General features: G+C 45.1%; 1 protein-coding gene across 2 annotated transcripts in view; it reads left to right on the top strand.

Moving 5' to 3' along the window:
* Nucleotides 1–2,565: 2,565 nt before the first annotated feature.
* Nucleotides 2,566–22,522, top strand: part of PRKCI (protein kinase C iota) — a 94,612-nt gene continuing 74,655 nt past the window's right edge. The window contains exon 1 of one of the 2 annotated variants that reach the window (XM_055127751.1): nt 2,566–2,876. In XM_055127751.1, coding sequence (XP_054983726.1) covers nt 2,776–2,876 — 101 coding nt within the window. In that variant the 5' untranslated portion in view covers nt 2,566–2,775. The remainder of the gene's footprint in view (nt 2,877–22,522) is intronic. The other variant, XM_055127752.1, reaches the window with a different exon arrangement.

Below are 22,522 nucleotides of genomic sequence, written 5' to 3'. Positions count from 1 at the left end.
TACAAAGGAGCCCAGAGAAAGTATTTTCATGACTTACCTTTCTAAATTCTCATTTTCTGAATAACATAGGTTTAGTGATGTAATGCTCTTTTCTAAAGCATTATATAATCTTTCAAATTTGTCACTCGCATACTAAATTTTTACTAATTCTATTGAATGTTTACTGGCTCAGTTTAAAATTAGTTTTACGCCATGGCTAATTGCTTCATAGTTCAGACTTGGGGTGACATGGAGGGAGTGTTGGGACATACCATGTTGTGCTCAGGGTTTATTTTCTCCTTTTTTGTTTGTTTTTGATCCACATCTGGCAGCATTCAGGGCTTACTCCCAGATCTGTTCTCAGGGATCACTTCTGGTGGTGCTGGAGCTACCTTATGGGGTCCCGGGCTGGAATGCAGGCCCACTACATGCAAGGCAAGTGCCCTGCCTGTTGCACTATCTCACTGTCCTCAGGGGTTATTTCTGGCTCTGTGCTCAAGAATGACCCTGGTGGTGCCCAGGCTATATGTGTTGCAGGCACAGAAGCAGGGTCAGACTTACTGGCAGTATGCAAGAAAAGTTCCAGTACTATCTCTCTGTCCTCCAAATCTTACATGTTGATGCAGATCTCCCATTGTCAAAAATTGATACATATGCCAGGAGAGATCACACAGCAGATAGAGCGCTGGCCTTGCAAGTGGCCGGCCAAGATTCAATCCTGGGCACCTTACATGGTCACTCGCGCCCTGCCAGAAGGGACTCCTGAACACAGAGCTAGGAGTAAGCCCTGAGCACTGCTAGATTTGACCCCCAAAATCAAAACAAAAATTGGTACGATATATTTCAATTATATATGTGTTTATACATATGTATATGGGTATTATATATTTAAAGATATATTTACATATATATAAATACTCTCACACATTTTTGTGGGGAGGGGGTAAACACCCAACAGTGCTCAGGGACTTCCTTTTCATCTGACTTGTTATTAGGGAGTTGCTCTTAGAGGTGATTGGTACCAGGGATAGAACCCTGGGCCTCCTGGGCGTTTAGTTCCTATTGAGGAATCTCTTAACAGTGAACAGGAATTTTTACTAAGACCATAGGTTACAAATTTGTAGCTGTAGACTCTGTCTGTCTGTCTCTGTTTTTAATGTGCCTGAGTAATAGTACAGAGAATAAGGCAGTCCACTAGATTGTCTCACACATGGTCCCCCAAGAATGATCCTTGAGCACAAAGCCAGGAGTGAGCCCTAATCACAGAGCTAGGTTTGCTCATCCTGCCCTCCCCCCCTCCCACAAACGAACTTGGTTGGTGTTATCAGGAAAAATGCTGGTAATGGAGGGAAGGAGAACTTATGCACCTGTAGCAGGCACTGGCAATAAGTGAAGACTGCGAAGGACGCAAATTCCATTTGCCATCATGATCTTCTAGCCGAGTTTTCTCTTTATTATATTCTTTATTACGTTTGTTATCACTGTCATCCCGCTGTTCCTCGATTTACTCCAGCGAGCGGGTAATTATATATACACATGTTATAGTGTAGAGGGTAGGACGTTCGCCTTGCGTGCGCCTGACCAGGGTTCGACTGCTCCGCCCCTCTCGGAGAGCCTGGCAAGCTACCAAGAGCATCCCGCCCGCACGAATTGGCTTATTCAATATGCCAAAAACAGTAACAAATCACACAATGGAGACGTTACTGGTGCCTGCTGGAGTAAATCGATGAGCAACGGGATGACAGTGATACATATAATTATTTCTTTAATAAAACTAGCAGTTTTACTCAGGTTAACCACATTTTTGGTCCCCCAATTCGGCATTATCACTGTAGCACTGTCATCTCGTTGTTCATCGATTTGCTCGAGCGGGCACCAGTAACGTCTCCATCGTGAGACTTGTTGTTACTGTTTTTGGCATAGTGAACACGCCAGGGCTCTATCGTGTGGGCGGAGGAATCGAACCCAGGTCGGCGGCGTGGAAGGCAAACGCCCTACTCGCTGTGCTATTGCCGAACAGGTATTTGTGCAATTGCAGAATTGGATTTCTCAGACCGCAGCGTCTCCACAGAGACGGAACCCAGTCATTTCCAGTGCCCTGAGATGCCCAGCGCGGAGCTCGGCGGCCGATTCCAAGCGCTGCGGGACGCCAGGTGTAGACCAGCTCCGTAGGCGGCGAGGCGGGGCGATCTCCACGTGAGGAACCTTCCGGCCCAGAATCCCCCGGGAACTCCAACTCCCAGCAGCCCTCGCGGCCAATCGCCGCGGCGGCCCAAGTCAGCTGACTGCGGACGCGCCCAAGTGCGGCCGGCGGGGTGTGTGCGGCAGCGTCCTCCCGCTCTCATTTTCACTCAGGGAAGAGCAGCTTTGCCAGGCTTCTAGCCACCAGAGCCTCCTCCACAGCCTCGCTGCTGGATCCACCCGCTGCCGCCCTGCGGCGTGCCCGCCGTGCAGGAGGCGCTCTGGCTCCCGCCTGCGGCCCCGCGCGAATGGTTCAGCCGGCCAGCGCGGCCCGAGCCGCCGAGGCCGCCCCCGCCCCGCGGAATGTGCGCCTGCGGCGGCGCCGGGTGGGCGGGGCGGCGGCGGGAGGCGTGCTGGGCCCGCGCGGCCCGAGTGGCTGCGGCGGCCGCGGGCGGTGGGCGGAGCCGCGCGGTGCGGGCGGCAGGGGCGAGGCGACCCTTGGGTCCGCGCGGCGGGCCGGGAGCACAGGTAGGCGAGCCCGGGCCGCGGAGACCGCGCCGCCGCCGCCGCCGCCGCGCGCCCTCGGCCCCCCGCGTCCGGGCGGGGGAGTAGGAGATGCCGACCCAGAGGGACAGCAGCACCATGTCGCACCCGATCGCAGGAGGCGGCAGCGGGGACCATGCCCACCAGGTCCGGGTGAAAGCCTACTACCGCGGGTGAGTGCGGGGCCGGCCCGCGCGGCGGCCGGGCAGCGGGGGGCGGCCGCGGGGTCTGCGGAGCCGAGCGCCGGGGCCGGGCCGGGAGGAGCCGGGACGGTCCACCTGGCGGCCCCGGGAAACTCGCTTACTCAGAGCTTCGCCGCGCCCGACGTCACCGAGTCTGGATGCTTCGGGCTGCGCGGGGGCTCGGGGATGCCGCGGGGAGCTCGGCCGGCCGCGAGACGGGGCTGCCCCCCGCCCGCAGGCCCCGAGCCTCGGGCCGCCGAGCGTCCTTCCCCCTGCCCGGAGCCGTCGGCCGCGGGGCCGCCCGCTGGGTTAGGGCTGCAAGCCCGGGTTCGAGGCGGACGCCGACGGGCGTGCAGGCGTGTGCTTCGGGCGTCTGGGGCGCGACGCGAGCTGGTCCTACGTGCAAAGTAAAATCGGTGAAGGTTTCTTTGTCAGCGTTGCTTCCCGGCCGTCCAATCGGGGGCGGCGGTGCAAGGTGAGAAGAGGAGGAGCCCCGGCGGTTTTCAAATCTGTGATCTTGACTCGGATTGTTATTACCTGAGTCTCACGGCTGTGCTTACCTGGGACGAGCGGATCCACGGATTGTTGGATAAAGTTCCATTTTTTCAGTGACCCAGGTAGCCCCCTTCCCGCGAACTGCGTTGTGCTTGGAAATTTCTGGGAAATGCGGGCGCATTAGGAAGGTGAAGTGTTCGAGTCCACACCAATGTTTGAAACTAGAGATTAACGGGAAAAGCCAGTCTCTGGTTGGTCGCACTGCTTGTCCAAGGAGAAATAACTTGCTTTGAAAAAAAAAAAATCAAGCACTAGGAAGTTGAAACTGCACTGCATACTTTTACATTCCTCAGAGGATCAGTGAAGATAGCAGACTTCCCAAATGCTTCTCTCTGTTTTGATTTCTAAGAAAATACAAGCCCCTAAATGGTTTTTGATTTGATGCTTGCTTGCAGGAAGCCTCTGTCTGGCCTGTTTTACTAGCTGTATTCAGGAATGATTTACTGGAAGGATTTCGGACGTTCTGTGTTTTTGCTAATTGATGGATTCCGTTCTGATTGTAAAGCAATACCTAGAGATATGTGCATGCTTTGAAAAAGTTTGTAGTTACTGAAGGGCTCTTTCGACTTCATTATGGTCAGCTATGAACTTTGAGCTTGAGAGAGGGTGGTAGGGGAGGGCAGGGGGGAGGCATAACCAGCTTCCCTTTCCCTTCCCTTTAATTCCAGAAATGAGTTATTTTACTTTAAAATGTATATTCCTTTTTGTGAAGCTGACAGCCCATGGATTGTTAGGGATAGAGAATATATTTTTAATTTTATTTTTAGGGTACTGATTATGAACGATTTAAAACGCTAGAATGAAAAGAACGAATACAGGGATATGGTAGGAAAGTTCAGACTGTACAGAGAAAGTGAAACGGTGTCAGCGATTTTATAAATTGATATTGCAATAAAATTTCTTAAGAAGTTTTGCTGAGGGGCTGGAGTGATAGCACAGCGGGTAGGGTGTTTGCCTTGCACGAGGCCGACCCGGGTTCAAATCCCAGCATCCCATATGGTCCCCTGAGCACCGCCAGGGGTGATTCCTGAGTGCATGAGCCAGGAGTGACCCCTGTGCATTGCTAGGTGTGACCCAAAAAGCAAAAAAAAAAAAAGTAGTTTTGCTGAGTGATGGTGATTTTCAGATTGTATTTGCCAGTTCTCTTTCAAAGATGAGAAATTGGGTGCGCGTTACCTTTTGCTGCCTCTCCCGGTGTCGTGTTCTGCCACAGAGCCCTGTTCCTGATTCTGCCTTTAAGGTTATTTATTTATTTTTTGGCTTTTTGGGTCACACTCAGTGATGGTCAGGGGTTACTCCTGGCTCTGCACTCAGGAATCACTCCTGGCGGTGCTCAGGGGACACATGGGATGTCAGGGATTGAACCTTGGTCCGCTAGTGCAGGGCAAATGCCCTACCTGCTGTACTATCACTCCAGCCCCCATCTTCCAGTTTTTGATTGTTAAGTATTGTTTTTTTAATTTTGCTGACTTACCTTTGTGACTTTTAAATTTTATTTATTTATTTGTTTGTTTTTTGGGTCACACCTGGCGATGTATAGGAGTTACTGTTGGCTCTGCACTCAGGAATTACCCCTGTCAGTGCTCAGGGGACCATATGGGATGCTGGGAATCGAACCTGGGTTGCTTGCGTGCAAGGCAAACGCCCTGCCCCTGTGCCATCGCTCCAGCCCTGACCTTTGTGACTTTAAATAATATGATTCTTTAATGGCTTCAACTATACAAGGAGAAGAAATCAATGCTTCTTCCTTTTTTCCTGATTTTATTAATCTGAAAAATGTAAATAGTGCTAGTCAGTGAATGCTTATGAACTTCTCCTTTGGAAGGAAATCAAATCAGTTGCCCTTTAGTAGGAGTTTAGGTATTATATTTTCTTGACTTATTGCTTCAATTCTATATATAAAAAAAGTCAAGACAACCTATTTTATGATTGGGTAAATTTTTTCAAGACATTTAACATTTGTTTTATTTTGTTTTTAAAACCTATATATTTTTGGCTGGAGAGATAGTATTGTAGGTAGAGTACTTGCCTTGCACAGGGTTAACCTAGGTTTGATCTCTGGCACTCATCTGGTCCCCCAACCCCCACCAGGAATGATTCCTGAGCCCAGGAGTGATTCCTGAGCATGTAACTTCTGAACATCCCTGGGTGTGGCTCAAAAACATAAAACAAACACTATGCATTTTTGCTGAGGCTTTGAGACCTTTTTATTCAGTGAAATTCAAATATTGTCTTATTACAAGACTCATTTAAAGACAACATTGGCACTCAACTAAATTCCACCAATTTCTTTCCCTTGAAGTTAGATGTTAAGATTATGTTTATTGATAATTGCCTAAACCGATAATTATAATGTTATATAGTTAGCTGCTTATTACTACAGATGAAACTAAAATGAGTCATCAAAAGGATAGTTAATAAACATGTTGGCTAACTAGAACACCTACCTGATCTTAAAATAGAAAATCCTTTATATCAAGAACATAAATAGGGCTGGAACGATAGCACAGCGGGTAGGGCATTTGCCTTGAGCGCAGCCAACCCTGGTTCGATTCCCAGCATCCCATAGGTCCCCTGAGTACCACCTGGAGTGATTCCTGAGTGCAGAGCCAGGAGTAACCCCTGAGTATTGCCTGGTGTGACCCAAAAAGAGAAAAAAAAAAAAAGAACATAAAGATAGTTCGTGTTTGAAACAAATTCCTTTTCTCTAGATCTTATCAGAAAGTTTCGGTGTTCCAGCTTCCAACATACTTTCCCTTTAAAATATGTACATAGTATTTTCATTAAATTTATTCCTTTTGTGTATGTGGGTCGGGTGGGGTGCATACCTGGTGATGTTCAGGGGTTGGTGCTCAGGGGACCATATGGGATGCCGGGGATTGAACAGTTGGCCATAGTGCAAGGCCAACACCCACCTGCTGTATATTTCTGCAGCCCCTCATTCTGTAAAATTTATTCTTACTGGAAATGTGCTGCCTCCCCAGATGTAAAAAAGACATTCTTCTATTTCATTTTTAAGCAAGAGATTAATAGCCCTGAGGATCTGATGTGGTTGAAACCTCCTAAGACTGCCAGCCTCACTGCCTCTACCTCTTTTTGTTCTCTGTGAGAGCTTGTGAGTAGTGGCAGCCACCCTTCAGGCATTCCCTGGTGGTGTTAGTTTGGAGGAGGAGAAACAGGTTTTGTTGGTTAGTGATGCCATTGTACGCGCTTAATCCTTGATATTATGGACTAGCTTATAACAAGGAAGTATCTTATTTTTTAAAAAATCAGATTTTCTTAACATTATTTTAAATAATCTTTTAGGATATACATTTTTTCTTGTTTTTTTTTTTTTTTTTTTACTTTTTGGGTCACACCCAGCAATGCTCAGGGGTTACTCCTGGCTCTGCACTCAGGAATCACTCCTGTGGTGCTTGGGGGACCATATGGGATGCTGGGGATCAAACCCTGGTTGGCAGCATACAGGGCAAGCGTCCTACCTGCTGTGCTATCACTCGGCCCCTCTACATTATTTATTTATTTATTTTGCTTTTGGGGTCACACCCAGCAATGCACAGGGGTTATACCTGGCTCTGCACTCAGGAATTACCTCTGGCAGTGCTCAGGGAACCATATGGGATGCTGGGAATCGAACCCTGGTTGGCCTTGTGCAAGGCAAACGCTCTACCCTATGTGCTATTGCTCCAACCCCTATACATCTTTTAATACATGTTTTTTTTTGTTTTACTTGTGGGGTGGTGGTGGAGTCTCCTGTGGAGGTGTTCAGCGGCTATTCCTGGCTGCTCAGAAGTGACCCCTGACAGTGCTCAGGCACCGTATGTGGTGTTTGATATCCAAACCAGGGTCCGTGGGCTCCATACTCTCTCTCCAGCCCCTGTACTACTAATTTCTTTACATTATAAATGTACGTGAAATTTTGCAAGAAAGCTAGGGGGTCCAGGGATTCTTCTTGTGCATATCTATAAACAAAGATTATTAACTTGTTACAGATTTAGATTGTTCAGTGAGGGAGGTATGTAGGTTTTTTCCTCATTAAACAAGTCTCGGCAAGACTTGGTTTTTGAAACTCTTGCAAAATAATTTTAGCGATATTCTTTAATCATGGTTTTCAGAAACTAAAAATAGTACTTTGAGAAGGGGTGTGGGGGATTGTTGTTGGACGGAGCTTCGGGAGCCGTGTCCAACGACCGGGCGACGTAACCACAGCTTTACTAGAAAGGACTTGGTGGCGTTTTGCCAGAAACCAAAACTAGCTCTCGGAATTTGAGTTGTGTTGAAAGCGAGTTGCTTATTGGTGGTGAGGACTGAGCAGGAGAGCAGCGAGATTGGTGGGGCTGGGGCCTGCACTGTGCAGATGGGAATGTGGAGGCAGAGGTCAGAGCAGCAGCACAGAACTGAAAAACAACTTTCGGTTTCTTTTTCTTTTAAATTTAGAGAATATTAGTTTCTATAGTCAAATCCGTATCTATAAAACTTACATATTTAATATAGTTTGTTCCCCCTATACAAATGGGGAAAAATGATGTTCTGTGTTTCTATACCAATATGACTATTAATTTCTGTACAATGCCAACTGTGATTTTTTTTTTTTTTTGCGGGTCACACCTGGTGCTGCACAGGGGTTATTTCCTGGCTCTGCACTCAGTAATTACTCCTGGCTGTGCTCAGGGGACCATATGAGATGCTGGGAATTGAACCTGGCTCGGCCGCATGCAAGGCAAATGACCTACCCACTGTGCAATCGCTCCAACCCCAACTGTGATAATTTTTCCAAAGTTGACAGCACAGCTAACATCCAGTCTTTTTAAGTTTACTTGAATGTTTGTATATATATTTATAATTGAAAAATTGGTCTAATTAAGATGTGAATTTTTTTTATTTATTTATTTGCCACACCTGGCTGTGCTCAGGGATTATTCCTGGTTTGGTGTTTAGGGGACCAGGCAGTTCCAGGAATTGTGCCCAGGGTGTCATACATGTAAAGCAAGTGCCCTTTCTACCAAGCTATATTAATGATCCCTAAAAAATGATTTAAAAAATTTTCTTATTTAGGATTTTACATATGAACAAAGAACAGTCAAATTCAGAATTCAGCTTAGTATTTCTGAACCCCTATTGGTATGCGTTTAGGTAGGAACCTGGATATATAAGATGTTAAGACTGAGCTTTTAATGAACTAAGTGTGGGGGTGTATGTATTATTTACATCAGTTTGTAAAGCTTAAGAGTGTGTGTGTGTTTGTGCGTGTGTGTGTGTGTGTGTATGTGTGTGTACAGTATTTATAGGGATGGATATTGGAGAGGTGTTTGAAGTAAAAAGTATTTGGGGATAATTGTATTCTCTTCCTGTGTCACTGTATCACTCTCATCCCTTAGTTCATTGATTTGCTTAAGCGGTCACCAGTAACATCTCCATTCGTCCCAGCTCTGAGATTTTAGCAGCCTCTCCTTACACATCCTTCCAAACGGTGCCATATTGGAGATTCTTTGAGGTCAGGGGAATGAGACCCTTATTGTTACTGTTTTTGGCCTATCGAATATGCCACGGAAAGCTTGCCAGGCTCTGCCGTGTGCGCGGGATACTCTTGGCAGCTTGCAGGGCTCTCTGAGAGGGACAGAAAATGCATATAAAAGAATGCAAGCAAGTATGTTAAAAACAAACACGTGTGCTGCTTTAGGTATATCAGTGGGCTAGACTATAAGAAGTCAAGGCTGTCTCTGGGGACTGTTGTTTTATAGTCTCTGGATCTTGGCCGTTGATGAGATTACACTGCCCCGGAGGCAATTTGTGGGTGTGACTGCAAAGTTACTGGAGAATGGGGCATCTGGGTGGAGGAGGCCCAGTCCCCTCTAGAGCAGGCTTGGAGATCTCAGCCCCGGATCCCACACACCTGAAGTCCTCTGCCAGTTCTTTCATGGGTGAGGCTCGTCCGAGCGTGTGGAGAGTTGCCCTGAGCATGGCTATGGCTGGGTTCTGGAGGTTTTTGGCTGCTGGGACTCTGCTCAGGGCAGGGAGGGAATTCTCTTCCTAGGGGATGAAATGTTTGAAACTTGTAAAGAATAAATAGACTTACTTGCCTAATGGATGATGATGTTGGGTGGGGGTCATTTCAGAGTTTGCACAACTGCATGCTATGCTTAGGAATTTAGATAAGTTTATCTAAATCTGTGATAACATGTTAGTCTCTTATTCCTTCCTTATTAGAATAGATAGTGAATGGACACTGACAATAGGTAAAGCTGAGAAAGGGCCTGGCAAGGAGGTAGTTCAAAGGTCTGGAGAATATGTTTTGCATGCAGGAGCTCCACCAGTTCAGTCCCCAGCACTCGTATCTCCTGGTCCCTCCCAGCACCAAGATTCATGTAGCCTGGACTACTGATAGGTGGCTAAAGCACTTGGCTGGAAACAGACACATGCCTTGACACGGTGGCCTGGGTTCAGTCACTGGCACCACGACCACATAGTCTCTGGAGCACTGCCAGCAGCGACCAGAGAGCAGAGCCAGAAGAAAGCTCTGAGCACTGCTGGGCGTGGCCCCACCCTCCTCTCCCTAAAAAGGAGCTAACAAAAGGCCCTACACTGTGAGGCTTTTCATTTATTCATTTAATTATTATTATTGTTATTGTTATTATTGTTATTATGATTATTATTATTATTTTGCCGTACACCTGTCTGCTCAGGGGCTCTGCGTTCAGGGAACCTTGTAGAGTGCTGGGAATGAACCTAGTACAGCCCCGTGCAAGGTTAGCGCTGTATTTGACTCCCTGAGGCTGTTTAATATCATAATATAGGGCTTAGGTTTTTTTCTCATTGGTGGTTTCAAGAGTTTTGTTTCCCCCCCACACTAAAATTATACCTTTAGTTTTCCCTTATCACACAATAAGATTTTTTTTGTTGTTTTTATTTTTTTTTTTTTGTTTGTTTGTTTTTGGGTCACACCTGGAGATGCACAGGGGTTACTCCTGGCTCATGCACTCAGGAATTACTCCTGGCGGTGCTGGGGGACCATATGGGATGCTGGGATTTGAACCCGGGTTGGCCGTGTGCAAGGAAAGTGCCCTACCTGCTGTGCTATTGCTCCAGCCCCAATATAGTCTTTTTTTTTTTTTTTTTTTTTACTTTTTGGGTCATAACGGCGATGCTCAGGAGTTCCTACTGGCTCTGCACTCAGGAATGACTCCTGGTGGTGCTCTGTAGACCATATGGGATGCCGGGGATTGAACCCAGGTTGGTTGCGTGCAAGGGAAATGCCCTCTCCACTGTGCTATGGCTCTAGCCCCTCACACAATAAGATTTTATTTTATTTTTTTTTTTTTATTTATTTTTTTTTTTGCTTTTTGGGTCACACCTGGCGATGCACAGGGGTTACTCCTGGCTCTGCACTCAGGAATTACCCCTGGCGGTGCTCAGGGAACCATATGGGATGCTGGGATTTGAACCTGGGTTGGCCGCGTGCAAGGCAAACGCCCTACCCGCTGTGCTATCACTCCAGCCCCAACACACAATAAGATTTTAAATGGCAGCATCACTAGGAAATTATTTCAGTATGTAGCCACAGATACCGTACTACGATTACATTAGAATTTAAATTACCAGTACTCAGTTGGAGAAATGAAAAACCATGAAAACTTCAGCTAAAAAGTTAACACTGTAGGGACAGAGAATACAGTTGCCAGGCGCTTTCCTTGGAAAGATAGTGCAGTGGTCAGGGTGCTTTGCATGCAGCTGACCCGGATTCCATCCCGTGCTTCCCATATGGTCTCCTAAGCCTGCCTGAAATAATTTCTGAATACAAAATCCAGGAGATACTCCTGAGCACTGCTTGTGTGACCTCAAAACAAACAAAAAGCTAACACTTTAACCAAAATAATCTGCCACTGTCACTGTCATCCCATTGCTCATTAATTTGCTCTAGCGGGCACCAATAACGTCTCCATCGTTAGATTTGTTGTTATTGTGTTTAGCATATTGGATATACGACTAGTAGCTTGCCAGGCTCTGCCGTGCGGGCAGAATACTCTTGGTAGCTTGCTGGGCTCTCCTGAGAGGGGCGGAGAATCTAACCTGGGTCGGCTGAGTGCAAGGCAAATGCCCTACCTCTGTGCTATCACTCCAGCCCATCCAAATAATGTACACATTAAATTTCTAATGGAAAAAAAGTAATATAGAAAGAAATACAATTAGGTAGTTGAAAATCATTGCTTATGGGTATGAAACAAATGAGATATACAGAGATATATGTATTTTCTTATTTTATACATAGATACAGGGAGCATGAAGATTGCATACACATGGGAATTCTGATACTTTAATATTTATATATTTCCCATCATATCTGTAATTAACCAAGAACTTAACTCTCTACTTAAGAGAAAGAGAGAGAGAGAGAGAGAGAGAGAGAGAGAGAGAGAGAGAGAGAGTGTGTGTGTGTGTGTGTGTGTGTGTGTGTGTGTGTGTGTGTGTGTGTGTGTGTGTGACTGTAGCAATGTCGTCCCGTTGTTCATCGATTTGCTCCAGCAGGCACCAGAAACGTTTTCATTGCGGGACTTGGTGTTACTGTTTTGGCATTGTGTGTGTACGTACATATAGTTGTTTGTATTTGGGCTGCACCCAGATGTGCCCAGGGCTTACTTCTGCCCTTCACTCAAGGCACACTCCTGCAGAGATTGGAGAACTTGGTCCTGGGTCGGCTGTGATAAGCAAGCAAGCGCTTTCCCAGCGCTGCTCTCGCCAGGCATAGATCTTCACTTTAGAAAGACACTCTTGAAACTGAGATGGGAGTTAAGTTGGCTACGGATGAAACTGATTTGAAGTTTAGGAAATATCCAGTGAGATTCTGAGGAAATAGAAAAGAGTGATGGTTTTAGGGAGCAGAATCGATTATGAATTAGAGATTTTTTTTTTTCTGGTCTGCAGGCAACTAAAAGAGGGGATCAGTCAATTCATAGGTTTCTTATTTGAGAAAGACTAGAAATTATAGAAGGTCGAGATTTGTGAGAGAAGCTAATTAATTATCTGGAACAGGTAACTGAATTTGAGTTCAAGGTGCTGTGGCGGTCGTGTAGGTGGAAATATCCAGAGTTAGCCTAACACTCTGCGAGGTCTGTGTCCAAGCACCGTGCATTACAGCTCACTTATGTAGGATCATGGATCAGAATGATGATAGAAACAAAATGTCACCACTGGCCGAATACTGATCACACATGCCAAGCACTAAAGGCAGATTTAAAACACAGAAATAGGGCTGGAGCGATAAACCGGAATACATGCTTCTTCAGGGATTTGTTCTCTGGCTACAGGGGCCTTTTGAGCATCACGAGAAGTGACCCCAAGTACCAAGCCGGGAACAAAGGCTAAGACTGCCAGATGTCTCCTCAAATCCAAAAATAAATATAGAAATAGTGCAGAAATAAGCACAGGAAATAAGCTTGCAGCGTCTCACTCTTGCTTCTCAGGGATGGCTGTTGCTGACTGCTTGGTGTTCCACAGCAGGGTCGACCTGTCAGTGTAGATGTACATGTCCGCCTGGATGTATTCTTTTAATTTCCAGTCATGAATCACGAATCACGAAACCCTGTTAATCACCGATTTCTCGGGCGGGCTCAGTAACATCTCATTTCGTCCTTTCCCTGAGATCTTAGAAGTCTCTCTCGACTTGGCCCTCCTAACGATGTTGCACTGGGGGCTCTTTAGGGTCAGGGGAATGAGATCCAGCTTGTTACTGGATTTTGCATATGAATACACCATGGGAAGCTTGCAAGGCTGTCCCATGTGGGCAGGAAACTCTCAGAAGATTGCCAGTTTCTCACAGAGGGAGAAGAAGGCTAAAGATGTCGCTTCTAGGAGCTTGCTTTTAAGTTTCTCTTTGGATGTTGGCCATTGGTGGGATTACACACACCTGGGTTCCTCTGCTGGTACCTTCCTGCATGAGGCCTGTCTGATGTGTGGAGAGGAGCCTCCAGTGTGGCTGTGGCTAGGTTCCGGTGGTCTTTGGCCGCTGGGAGCTCTGCTCGGAGTGGGGAGGGAAGCTGGAGCCCATCCCCTCCGAGGGGCCCCAGGGAAAACAGCCAGGCGTTGCGGTCAAGAGACTCTCTGCCAGGTTTTAATATGTGACATTAAATTTATACTTTATTGCTTTATATAATTATTTCTATTTTTAGGATAATTTAAGATTGTATTCCTTGAATACTAAATATAACAGATTCACAGAAAAGTTCTGTTGAACTTTATAAGAAAGATTACCTAAATACTTAAACTATTTACATTTGAATCAAATACTGCAGTTTAGTTAATAATAAAAACAAGAGAGAAATAAATTCTATCAATTACCTATTAATAATTTCTTATATTGGAGTCAAAGAGCTAGTATAGCAGATAAGGAACTTGCCTTGCATGCAGCCAACCTGGGTTGTCACCACCAGAAGTAATTGAGCGCAGAGCCAAGAGTAATTCCTGAGCATCACTGTGAGTTTCCAGTCAATAGTTTTATATTTCTACTCCTGCTTCAGAACTTTATTTTTTCCTGGTTGTCTTTCCGTGTCAAAATGCACAGATAAACAGGCATAACTGCATCTTCTAATGGTAGGCACATAGTGTGCCATAGCATTGTTCTATCATGATTTTTTAAAAATCATTTTTTTCTGAAGACGAATGTATAAAGTTGCATTTATCTATTGATTGATTGATTGCTTTTTTGGGCAATACCCAACAGTACTCGGGTTACTCCTGACTCTGCACTCAGGAATTACTCCTGGCAGTGCACAGGGGACCGTTTGGGATGCCAGAAATTAAACCTGGGTTGTTTGCGTGCAAGGCAAGCGCCCTACCTGATGTACTATTGCTCTCGGCCCCAAGAGTTGCATTTATTGAATTGCAACTTCAAATCATGCTGAAGGAACATTTATATATTTAATATTAATGTTCTTGGCAGTCATTGCCAAATGCTTTTAAAACCTGTATTATTCTCCAAAATTTTATATTCCCAGCAGCAAGCAGTATATAAATAAACCATTTTCCTTATGCTTAATTTTTGCCAATAGGATTTTCAGAAGAGATTAACTTTAGAAACTAATTTTTAAATCTTTGTTTCTTTTTAATTTTTTTGTTTTAAATTTTTTTTTTTGTTTTGCTCTTTATTCTTGCAAGGTTCCCATTATACATTACTGATAATTTGTATTTTTTATTTCTGACTTTTTGCCAGTCTTGTCGCCAGGATTTTTTTGTTTTGGGGCAACACTCAGCAGTGCTCAGGTGAGCTCTGTGCTCAGGGATCACTCCAGGTGGGCTTGAAGGATCAGGTGGGGTGCCAGGGATCAAACCTGGGTTGACCTCATGTAAGTAAGGCAAGCACCCTACCCCTGTCCTGTGGCTCTGGCACTGTTTACTCTAAGATTGTTTTCTTTGTATATGTTTGAGGGTAACTTAATATTTTGCTTTAAAGAAGTTTGTAGCATTTCTCAGCCAGTGGAGTTTTCCCCTTCCTTTTCCCCCTCCCTTCTCTGCCAGGCTGGACCCATGAACTTCACACATGCAAGCTAAGGTGCATATCTCAGAGCCATATTCTGGGCCTCTTAAATAGACTCCCTTGGTTACTTTATTTTCTTTCTTTGGTTTTTGGGCCACACCTGGTGCTGCGTCAGGTTACTCCTGGCTCTTCACTCAGGAATTGTGCTTTCCTTTTTTTTCTTTTTTTGGGTCTTTTTTTGGGGGGGGGGTTCCAGTGGGCTTTCTTGTGGCTCTGTGCTCAGGAATTACTTTTAGTGGTGCTTGGGGGGCCTTATTGGATGTTGGGGATCGAACCCAGGTCGCCATGATCAAGGCAAATACCCAACCCTCCGTATATCTCTCTGGCCACTTGGCCCCTTTCTTTTTAAAGGGGCTTTTGGGGGCTACACCTAGTAATTCCCGGGGCTGCCCCTGGCTCTGCGTGTATGGGTCCCTTGCAGCACTATACAGAGAAGCGCCTGTCGGGGAGCGTTGAGAACTGAACCTGGGTGTCCTGCGTGCAAAGCATGGCTCAGCACTGGAGTCTTTCCTACTCTTAGAGAGGTTCTTGTTTGTTTGTTTTTAATTTAGGGGCTGGAGTGGCTAGTGTGCTTGCCATGCAAGCGGCTGACCTGGGCGTGATTCCCTGGCACCGTATGTGGTCCCCTAAGCCCACCAGGAGTGATCCTTGAGTACCGAGCCAGGACTGACCCCTGAGCATTGCCAGGTGGGGCTTAAAAAGAAAACAAAAAAGAAGTTTGCATTTTTTAGGGAGGTTGCTAGGTTGCCATGCCACGGCCAGTGGTGCTCAGGGCTTACTCCTGGTTCTGTGTACAGCCTAGCGAGGGTTGAGGGTTTCATAGGATGGCGGGATCAAGCCAAGGTCAGCTGCATACAAAGACAAGCCCCTTAGCCCCTTTAACTATCTCCTCGGCTGGAATTTTTCATTTATATGTAATCTTACCTGTGTGTGTGTTTTTTTTCTTTAATGGTTTTGTTTTTTGAACTATACCCAGCAATGATCAGGCTTTTTTTTTTTTTTTTTTCTTTTTGGGTCACACCCAGCTATGCTCAGGGGTTACTCCTGGCTCTGCACTCAGGAATTTTACTCTTGGCAGTGCTTGGGGGGCCATATGGGATACAGGGGATTGAACCCACGTCAGCCACGTGCAAGGCAAACAGCCTTCCCCGCTGTGCTATCATTCCTGCCCCATGATCAGGGGAGGAATCTGTTTTGCACCTACTCCCACAGCTTTAAATGTTAAAATATTCTGGTTAATTTTGATGTCTATTATGAAAAGGTCCGTTCTGTTCTTTTTTTGGACCACATCTAGCAGTGCTCAGGTGCTCTTCCTGGCTCTGTGCTCAGGGTTATGTGGTGCTGGGGATTGAACCCCAGTCAGCCACATACATGGCAAGCTCCTTAACCACTGTACTACCTCCATGGTCCCAGCTTTGTAACTTTTTCTTTTCGGTACATTCTGTTTTCCAAAATAACTTTTTGACAGTTTTTGGTTTTTAAAAAATGCAACTGGAGCGAGATAGCACAGCGGGTAGGGCATTTGCCTTGCATGTGGTCCACCTCAGTTCTATCCCCAGCATCCCATATGGTCCCCTGAGCACCGCCGGAAGTAATTCCTGAGTGCATGAGCCAGGAGTAACCCCTGTGCACCGCTGGGTATGACTCAAAAAGCAAAAAAAAAAAAAAAAAAAAAAAAGCAACTAACTTTATTGGTATTTTGATTTGAAATTGCATTAAAATTAAATTTTTTTCTTAAAAGTTTGTTCAACATTGTGGTTTACAAAGTTGTTCATAATACAGTTGTTTCAGGGATTCAGTGTTCCAACACCAGTCCCACCATTAGTATGACATTCTCTCCACTGTAGCTCCCAGTTTCCTACCCACCCCACCCTTGGCAGGCACAAATAATTTGTTTTATATTACTTGTTACAACAAAATAGCAAATGGAGTTATTGAAAAATAGAAAAATTTCAACAATGAAAATTGTATCTCAGTGCGATTATCAATTTAATTTTTGGTCTTGGGATCATGCTCAGTGGTTACATCTGACTTTGCACTCAGAAATTACTGCTGGTGATGCTAGGGACACATTAGGGGGTGCTACGGATGGACCCAGGTAAAACTCAGGCCGGCTCACGCAAGGCAAACACCCTTACCCACTGTAATGTTGCTCTAGCCCCACAATGGGGTGATTAAATCATTGTCTGAGTATTTACTGAGCAGTTGGTTGCTCTTGACCCCTCTGTTTTATTTATTTATTTTGTGTGGCATATTCGATATGCCAAAAACAGTAACAACAAGTCTCACATGGAGATGTTACTGGTACCCATTCGAGCAAATCGATGCGCAGCGGGATGACAGTGATACAGATTTTGTTTGTTGAGCTCCTTTGGCTTCTCTGGTACTTTCCCACCAGGTTTACTGTGACGCTGCTGTTAGTGTGAGAGCAGATTCTCTTCATGGCTGGGTTCTTGAGAATTGTATGAAAGATTTATATGCAAAACGCACAAGACTGAAAGTTAGTTATTGTACAGATAAATTTGATGGGTCCAGGTCCCTCCTCAGATATCCAGGACTCTCTTTTTACCCGTGTATGATGTCACTGGTCCTGTCCCTGATGCTGCCCGGCCATGAATGACCTTTGTGTCTTATGCCATGCAGCCTGTCTCCCTCCCGTGAGCGACAGCCAGGTCCCGTGCATGCTCTCTATCCCGTGTATGCCTCCCTGTATGCCACGGCCACATGTATGTGGGGAGATCCCTGTCCTCTGCACCTGTCCTGGACTTCCCAACTGTGCCCAGCATTTCTGTCATCATGTCCTGGCTTTGCTGTTTCTGGTCACAGCCACCTGCACGTGGGGAGACTCCTATGCTCCGCAGCGGGTGCCCGAGCCCTGCCTGCCTGTCCCTGTCTGAGCCCGTGAGGCCTGCCATACTCGGCCACCTGTCTGGGTGCACCGCCCGGGGACGGCGGGAGGGAGGGAGAGGAATGGAGGGGCCTGGGGGCTTCCTTCTGCCTGCCACTGTATCCCACCCCACAGCCATCCCCTTATCCATCCTGATGGTTCCGCACGCGGGATATAAAGTGACCCACTGAATCCGCCTGGTGCGCCACCCTTTGGCTCCTGCTGTGTCACTACTCAGCTGTCAGTATTGTGGGATTTGGAGGTGTCCTGGCCTCCCAGAATCTGGAGAATTGGGGCGATCCTCAGCCTAGCCCCTCCTGAGGGGCCCCAAAGTCTCCAGCCCAAAGACCGAAGACCGGGTGTGCCAATGAGTTGCATTGACTTGGCATCTTTCATGAGATTAGCTGTGAACCTGAGCGTTTCCCTGGGGTGTTTGTGGGATGTTTGTGACACTAGGGCTTCTGGCTGGGGCTGGGGGAGCTGCCCGGCCCTAGAGTCTCCCAGAAGACCCTAGAGTTTGCAGTCCCCAAACTGGTGTACTTGGGAGTTTCATCTGTTTGGTGGCTCTGCAGAGGTTAGTCGTGAAGCAGTGAAGTTAGGGCGTTTGAATGGCAGTAGCTTGGGGTGTGGGTGCGGCCGCCCAGGCTTGAGCAGGGTGGGGACTTGGCCCGCCCCTTTCAGAGGTCACCCTGGAGTTTGCAGCCTGCAGACTGGTGCTCCTTTGCCTTGCACTGGATATTACATCTCTTCCAAGATTGCGAAGCAATGGAGCTGGGCCATCACTTGCGTGATGGTGACTGCGGGATCTGTTTTTAAATTTCTTAGTTTTTAAAGGTTTCTGTCCACAGGTATTGCACATTTTCTGTTAAATTTATTCAGTTATCTTATAATTATGGAATTTATGAGTGGATAAACATTATCTGCAAACAACAGTTTTGCTCTTTAATCATTTTGGCTAGGTTTTTCAGACATTTTTGAAATTTAGTAATAATCCCTGGAGCGTGGAGCTAAGTAACCCCTGAACAATATTGTGACTCCAAAGCAGAAATAAAAAACCACTGTTGTCCCTTTAACTTCATTGTCAATTCATATTTTGGATCTTCTTCTTACTATAAAGAAGAAACTTTGTCAGTTTTCTTTTTATTAACAATGGAGGTTTCTTTTTGGCTTTTTATAATCAGAAAGTTAATTTGAGTGCTGGTCCTTAGCAATTGAATGAATATTCTATTCCCCCAGATCTTCCTTCTATTCTATTGTGATTGCAAATTAGATTTTTTTCTGCTCAGTTAGATTTAGTTTTGAAGAAAAGCTTATGTTACCATAGAAGAAGGGCAGAAAGTGATTCTTAGATTTTATTTTGAAAGCAATTTTTATAAGGAAAGAATTTAAAGTTTAGAACATAGGAACAGTGAATATTTAAAGCAGTTTGTCTGTGGAGCTTGATAGCAAATTAAAATACCTTCTTTTTATAAAATTCAGTTAAAGCTATCTAAATTTGTTGTTTGAGGAATTTGTGTGGTAGACTATATTCTTTAAAAAAAATTTTTTTTTTATTGAATCACCGTGAGCTACAGTTATAAAGCTTTTATGTCTAAGTTTCAGTCGTACAATGATTGAATACTCATCCCTCCACAAATGCACTTTTTCCACCACCAATGTCCCAAGTATTCCTCCCCCCCTGCCTCTGTGGCAGACAATTTCCCTCTTACTCTCTCTCTACTTATAGGCACTATGATTTGCAGTAAAGATAATGAGAGGCCATCATGTTTGGTCCTTTATCTACTTTCAGCCATATCTCCCATACCGAGCCATCCCTCCAGCCATCATTGATTTAGTGATCCCTTCTCTATCCCAGCTGCCTTCTCCCTCAGCTCATGAGGCAGGCTTCCAACCATGGAGCAATCTTCCTGGCCCTTGTCTCTACTGTCCTTAGGTATTAGTCTCATACTATGATATTTTATATTCCACAAATGAGTGCAGAAGCAAACTATATTCTGTTGAAGACTAGTGGTAAGGTAATTTATGCTATCACTGAGGTTAAAATCAGAAAAAAAGTCCTTTGTCTATAATTTGTTTTGTACCTTTAGAATATGATATCTTTAGTTTGCAATTCATTTTTATCTTTACTGCTATAATTAGGATCTGGGGATTGTGGAATGTATGAACATGGTGCTTTTCCAATTACTTAAGAGAAGTGTTTACATAACCTCCCTTAGATGACTTAGTTCCTGAAACTTTAAGGAGTGGCAGTTGATAAAGCATAACTCCTTCCTTGAGTCACTTTAGGATAGTACACTTAAGATTTTTAAGGATTACACAGATACTTAAAAAATATTTGCTATAATAAATATTTTTTAGCTCTTGTAAAATAACTTTTGTGAAAAACCTTATTGTTTGCAGATATGCTTATATAATCTATTAACTTTAATTCTACCTGGACATTAGGAAGTTTTGATGCTATCCGATTAAACTTTTTTTTATGTTGTATTCAAGAAACATAATATATGTTCTTTAGAGAAAATATGACTTTTCTTCTGATTTAATTCTAAAATACATTCTGCCAAGTCTTACTGCCTTGTACTAGTAACGTTCTGGATATTTTCAAAGGAAAATTGCCTTAATTAACAGGTTTTGAGTGCTTGCCTTGCACCATGTGGCCTACCTGAGTTTGGACCCTGAGCACTGCCTGCTCTTCCTGCCCTGCCTCCCCTATAAAGAAAAAGAAATAAAATAAAATAAACAGGGTCTCTTAATATAACTTGAAGAAGAAACTTTAAAATTAGAATTTAAAGATAGTTAAAGCAATAATTGCTTCTACCAGCTTTTTGTTGAACATGTTGCAAAAGAGGCTTAGTCAGAAAACCCCCCATCCATGTCATCATCAGATTCCTCAGATTCTTTTTTTTTCTGTTTCTACTTTCTTCTCAGTGGAGGGGGTGGGCCACCTGCTGGTGTGGGGCCTGCTTCTGGGGCAACTCTGTCAGCCCATACAATAAGGCTCTGACTCCCAGTGTTGACTTGGGCTGGGCCTGTAGGGATAAACCAGGCCAGGAAGGTCTTACCGGCTGCTTTAATGAGGGCTTTGATCTGTCCTTTGCCATGGTCCCGCAAGGCGAGAGCTGCCTAAATGCACGCGGTGGCTGAGACACTGGCCATGGTGCAGTGGGTGCTGGGCAGACGGCGCTGAGCTCTTGAGGGTCAGCAGATGGAGTGAGGGCCTCACTGGGGTGTGCTCTGACCGGCCCTAAAAGGATCGAGCACTTCAGTGGCAACTGACCAGGACAAGAGGCCATTTTTAAGTTTTCGAGGAGTTTCTATGCTATTTCGTGTAACTGCTGTACCATTTCTGTTCCCACCAGCAGTGTAAGAGGCTCCTGTTTGTTCACATCCCTTTAAAGTAATACTTGGTTGTAAGGTCATATTTCCTTACGGTTTTGATTTTCATTTACTGAACAATTAGTTATAAATGCCTTTATATGTATTTATATATAGCATTTGTGTGTCTTCTTGGGGGAGTGATTGTTCAGTTCTTCGTCCACTTTTAATTTAATGAATTTATTTTGGTTTGGAGGGGGGGTTGGGCCACACCTGGCAGTACTCAGGCCTGTTTGACTCTGCTCAGGGGATCACTCCTGACAGTGCTTGGTGATCGTGTTTCAGGGCTCAAACCAGTCAGCTGAAGGTCAAGAAATTGTCTTAACCCCTGTACTATCTGTCTAACCCAAGATCTTTAAGACTTGGCAGCTAGGAGGACTTGCCTGTCAGTGCTCAGGGATCACTCCTGACAGTGCTCAGGGATCACGTCCCCTTTGCTCAGAGCACCTCCTGTGGAGCTGGGGATCAGCAGGGGCCAGCTGCATGCAAGCCGAGGAAGGGCAGAACCGCTGTACTTTCTCTTTTGCCCCTTTAAGAATTTTAAGATCTACTTTCTTGGCAACTTTCAAACATGCAATATAGTATTTGTTATTGTTACTGTACTATCCAGTATATTCCCAGTACCTACTTTATAACTCAGATTTTTCCTCTGACCCATTTTCCCCACCTTTCACTTGTCCATCTTGGACCATTAGTGTAGTCTCTCTCTATATGAACTTGGTTTGTTTGGCTTTAATATTACATACATGAGTAAATATAGAGTATTTTTCTCCATTTAGCAAAATACCCTCAATATCCACTCATTATGGTGCAAGCATCATTTCATTCTTTTTTAAAAATAGGTTAATGATACTCTATTGTACATAAATCTGTATTCCACGTTTTCTTTATTCATTTCTCTTGTTTTCATATCTTACTTATAGTAAATGTTGCAGTGAACATGGGAGTGCATATATTTTTTGCAACTGCTGTTTTCCTTTTTCTTTTTCCCCAAATAAGTTCCTGGAAGTGGAATTACTGATTCGTATGCTACTTCTAATTTTTTACTTAGGTTTCTTTTATGTGTGTGTGTGTGGGGGGGGGGAAATTCAACAAACTCAGGGGATTCAGGACTACTTCCTGTGACACCTGCCAGTGCTCCGCATAGGTGATGAAGGCTGGTTCGGCCCAGGGGGGTTGGACATTACCAGGGTCACCTAGGCAGTTCTTAGATTGTTCTCTAGGACAGTTAGGCAGTTCTCTAGAACTACCCTGGGAGTGCACAGTCATGTGATATCAAGAAGCCAACTTGGG

Source organism: Sorex araneus, chromosome 2 (genome assembly GCF_027595985.1).
Source record: "Sorex araneus isolate mSorAra2 chromosome 2, mSorAra2.pri, whole genome shotgun sequence".
Taxonomy (NCBI): Eukaryota; Metazoa; Chordata; class Mammalia; order Eulipotyphla; family Soricidae; genus Sorex; species Sorex araneus.
This window is presented reverse-complemented; position numbering and strand designations above follow the sequence as displayed.